Source organism: Sinocyclocheilus anshuiensis, unplaced genomic scaffold (genome assembly GCF_001515605.1).
Source record: "Sinocyclocheilus anshuiensis isolate Anshui unplaced genomic scaffold, SAMN03320099.WGS_v1.1 scaffold1065, whole genome shotgun sequence".
Taxonomy (NCBI): Eukaryota; Metazoa; Chordata; class Actinopteri; order Cypriniformes; family Cyprinidae; genus Sinocyclocheilus; species Sinocyclocheilus anshuiensis.
The window spans coordinates 783957-788504 of NW_015555804.1; the positions used below are offsets into that span (position 1 = coordinate 783957).

Here is a 4548-nt window from a genome sequence, read left to right on the forward strand (position 1 = left end):
ATTTACAAAACTGTTCCAGAACAGTTTAACCCAAATATTCAGATGTGTCCAGCGCATTTTATGGAGGACTGTTACCTGATCCTGATAGAGTAGACTACAATGCCAGCTGTTCACAGACTGCAAGTAAGTTGTTGTTTTTTTTTTGTTTGTTTTTTTTTGTTTGTTTTTTTTTTTTAATTTAAAGAATTTGCCACTGACGATTCAAACGCGAGTTTTTTGGGCAGTGTAGAGTAGCACTTGTTTGTCATTTCCGCTTGAGGTATTCGGCCAATCACAACGCACTGGATAGCTGGCCAATCAGAGCACACCTCGCTTTTCAGACCGATGAGCTTTGTAAAAATCAACGCGTTTCAGAAAGGCGAAACAATAGAAGAAAGAAAGAATACAATAATGTACAGTATGTGGAAAATGTGTTTTTTGAATCTTAAACCGCATAAATGCATTTCATTACACCAAATACACAAAATAATGTTCTTTTTAGCAGCATCATATGACCCCTTTAAAACCTGTTTTATCTACTTAATCATTTGAACCACACCTGCTTATTCATTATTTTTATTTGGTATTGCCAGTCCCTCCCTACCTAACTTGTCACATACATAATAGGGTTGTGAGCTTGTGTATATTTTTACTGCTTCACTATCTGTATTGCTTATGTTTGTCCATTAGTTATTACACCTTGTTTATCAAAGCATATTGTTTCATAGTGCACATTATCTTAATTTCACACTACTGATGTATTTGAAACCAACTTCCTAAGGCATTTTTAGACTGATTCTCTTTGATATTTTGATTGTAAGTTAAATTAAATAACCAATAATATAAATAAAATAAACTAAATAAAAGGAAAAAAGTCAAACTAAAAACAAATGTAAACAAATAAACAAAAGGATTTTTTTTCCTACTTCTGTCGTTCAATTTAAGATCACCTATTGAACTACATCACGATAACTTTAATAGACCACTGGTGCTAATGTATTTTTGTGTTTTCCCCCTGTTAAGTCAGTTTTCAGCTTGTCACTTTTTTTGTTTTTCATAAAGATGCAAGGTCAGTCTCCTCCTGCCCCCATACGTGGCACCAAAAAAGCAGGAGCGGATGAGGAGGGAGATGCAGCTGAAGAAGAGGAGGTGGACAGCGGAGCCGGAGACAGTGTGGACGTGCTGCCCAGAACTGATATCAGGTCTGTGAGTAGGGGTGTGCCATATTATACCGTCCACGATAATACCGGTATAAATTTTTACATGATAAAAAGTAGTCATATCGCGATAGCAATGATATAGCGACGCGATGATGTATGGCGCATATACGTTCCCTAGCGCGCACAACAACAACACCACAAACCCAATAGGTGTGTTTGACTTTAAGCAGCGCTGCGCAGACTGATCGGTGTATAAAATCAAAGTATCGCGAGAGCGGTTCTACAGCATATTCGAGCACACACTCTTAACTTAAAAAATAGGCAAGGCGCATATCTTTAGCGAAGCGGCGCGGAGAGTGAACACTGGTGTAAACACAAGCATTGACTAGAGTGGCCGCGTCGGAGCCGTATCGCATCGCAGACGCGTGCAGTGTAAATAAGGGGTAAGTCACTGTAGCGGTATTTTGACGTCATACACCGATCGGTCTGCTTCAAGTCGAACACACTGCTGCTGCTGCTGCTGCTGCCACCTTATGACAATAGATTTACACTTCAAATTAGGTAGTCTGTTATCGATGACAGTAGCTCATTGGAAAAGGATGGAAAATGCCAGCTGCAATCACCAATAAAACGTTGTTCCATGTTTGTTTTTTTTCTATATCGTCATAAATATTATCGCAAATATTCTTGAAATATCGTGATATATAATTTTGAGGCTTTATCGCCCACTCCTATCTGTGAGAGTGTGGCAGTGCTTCACAAAACGTTTTCTTTTCAAATGTTACGTTCATCAGGCAGTTTTGGGATTCCAGTGCGAACAAACAGCTCAGATTAAGATTCTGATTCTTGTTCACAGTGATAAAATCACATTGGACATGGTGTCAAAGATCAGCGACAAGAACTGGAAGATCAGGAAGGAGGGGCTTGATGAGGTGGCAGCCGTCATTTCTGAGGCCAAATTCATCCAGGCTAACATCGGCGAGCTGCCAATGGCATTGAAGGGCCGTCTCAGTGATTCCAACAAACTACTGGTAATTCAAATCATTTCAACTAAACCAGATTTAAACATTTTATTTCTGACATTAGATAGTTTGTGCTCTCTATTGCCATTCAGGCATTTCAGTTGTAGCATTCAATTAAAGGCATGGTTGTGATCATATAAAATGTGTGTGTAGGTCCAGCAGGCTCTCAATATTCTGCAGCAGATAGCTACTGCCATGGGCCCGTCTCTCAAGCAGCATGTCAAGAACATGGGAATTCCAGTCATTACGTTTCTTGGTGACAGCAAGGTATGAAACACTTAAGAGTCTGTTTGTTACACTTGTGGTGTGGCATCACGTGCACTTGTGCTGCTTGTCTGGCTCTTCAGGTAACCTACAGCTAGAGAGAGTGAATTGTTTCTAATTTTCTTGAAATTTGACTTTTCAGGCTAATGTACGTGCTGCTGCCTTGTCAACACTGAACGCATGGGTGGAGCAGACTGGAATGAAGGAGTGGCTTGAAGGAGAGGACCTATCAGAGGAGCTCAAAAAGGAAAACCCCTTCCTCAGACAGGAGGTACAGCATTCATGGTTTACCCTGTAATGCCTGGTATATGAAATGAGTCAGTCTAATTTTATGAAATGGAAGAATTTATTGAACCTTTAGGCAAATTATTAAAAAGGAAAATAAAATGGCATCATGAGAAAATATGGAGCTCATGCTTATGGAAAAAACATGGCAAACACAATTTTTTTTAAACAAAAATAACCTTAAATTAATTTTATTTGATCAATGATCACAAGCTAAAATGCTGTTAAAATTCTGTAGCTGCTGGGCTGGCTTGCTGAGAAGCTGCCCACCCTGCGTACAGTGCCTACAGACCTCATGCTGTGCGTGCCTCACCTGTACACCTGCCTGGAGGACCGCAGCGGAGACGTGCGCAGAAAAGCTCAGGATGCACTTCCCTCCTTCATGATGCACCTGGGCTATGAGAAGATGATCAAGGCTGCTGGCAAACTGAAGGTAAGAGGGAAAAGTATGTTCAATTCTCTGAATATAATTGTAAAAAAAAGCATTTATTTAAGCATTTATACGTGTCTTTACTTTCCTTTTCGATCACTAATGCATCCTGAAAAAAGTATGATTTTCATTCAATGTTATCGTAGATGGTTAATAAGACCAAAACGCATGGATCAACTTTTGACCATAGAAAAGCAGTCATGCAACATCAGTCTCCTCCTTGTCTTTCTGCAGCCGGCGTCAAAGGACCAGGTGGTTGGCATGCTGGAGAAGGCCAGGGCCGTGATGCCAGCCAAGCCTGCAGTTCCTGTCAAAGCTGCAGCTTCCAAACCCGCCTCCAGTGCCCCTGCTGCCAAACCAGCCTCAGGTTCATGCACTTTCCCTTTAACCACAGCTAACATGACCACTACTTCCTGGCTGGTTTATTGAACACATTTATATTTGCATGGTTGTTAATGTGAACATATGCACTCCATAAATTTACCCTTTTTTGCAGTTATTGATTTTTTTTTTTTTTGGGGGGGGGTAATTATGTGTCTCTTTCAGAAAAATACAAAAGGACTTTTTTCTTTATCTATTTATTTATTGGTTTAAGGAAAATGTAAATTTAAAAACTCTGATTTGAGATCTTTTAAAGATGCTGGACTCAACTTGAAAGTCTTTTTATTTTACAGCTCCAGCCAGGAACCAAAGTCCCAGTGAAGATTTTAGTGAACCAGAACCCAAACCAGACACTAAGAAAGCTAAACCAGCAGGTCCTGCGGCTAAAAAGGTGTGGCACATTTCAGTGTTTCTGCTTTGCCTGGTTTGGTAGGGAGTTGCTGCTCATGAGAGATTTAAAACCTTTTCCCAAATTGTGATCTGAAACATCAGTTCCATAATACACAAGGGACTATTCATGGGAAGACAATGACTGTTCTTTTGCAGTTCCAAAATAAGAAGCCTCAATTGAATGTGAATTTAGATTTTGGCCGACTTTCTAAAAGTATGAAGAGTCTGAGGATGAATTGGGTTCTGCATTTGTTTTAAATGAGTGTTGCTCTCTCAAGTGTCATTTTGTGCACTAGAGAGAGAGCATGGAGCTCAAGGTGAAGGGAGAGAAAGATAATGCTAAACAAAACAGGCTCTCGAGAGGGACGCCTAACAGCGAGATGGTGTATTAGAATCTGGTATGAGGTGGCGCGTTTGGTTTGGAAGCACTGCATGTAATGTAAACTGATTCACAACATTTCTGTAATCCCATCTTCCTTATTTAGCTGTAATGGTCCAATCCAAGTTCGGTAGTCAGTGGAAATTATTACAATTATTGTAATGAGAAACAATTATAAACCTGTTGTAGTGTTGTCACGGTACCAAAATTTCAGTATTCGGTACCAATACCAGTGAAAATCCACGGTTCTCAGTACCA

General features: G+C 40.0%; 1 protein-coding gene across 2 annotated transcripts in view; it reads left to right on the forward strand.

The window, feature by feature from the left end:
* The window catches only part of LOC107674957 (cytoskeleton-associated protein 5-like), a 29512-nt gene that overhangs the window by 12418 nt on the left and 12546 nt on the right, over positions 1–4548 (forward strand). For both annotated transcript variants that reach the window (XM_016469118.1, XM_016469119.1), the window contains exons 22-28: positions 1042–1181; positions 1996–2170; positions 2315–2428; positions 2568–2696; positions 2949–3143; positions 3375–3507; positions 3815–3912. In XM_016469118.1, coding sequence (XP_016324604.1) covers positions 1042–1181; positions 1996–2170; positions 2315–2428; positions 2568–2696; positions 2949–3143; positions 3375–3507; positions 3815–3912 — 984 coding nt within the window. The remainder of the gene's footprint in view (positions 1–1041; positions 1182–1995; positions 2171–2314; positions 2429–2567; positions 2697–2948; positions 3144–3374; positions 3508–3814; positions 3913–4548) is intronic.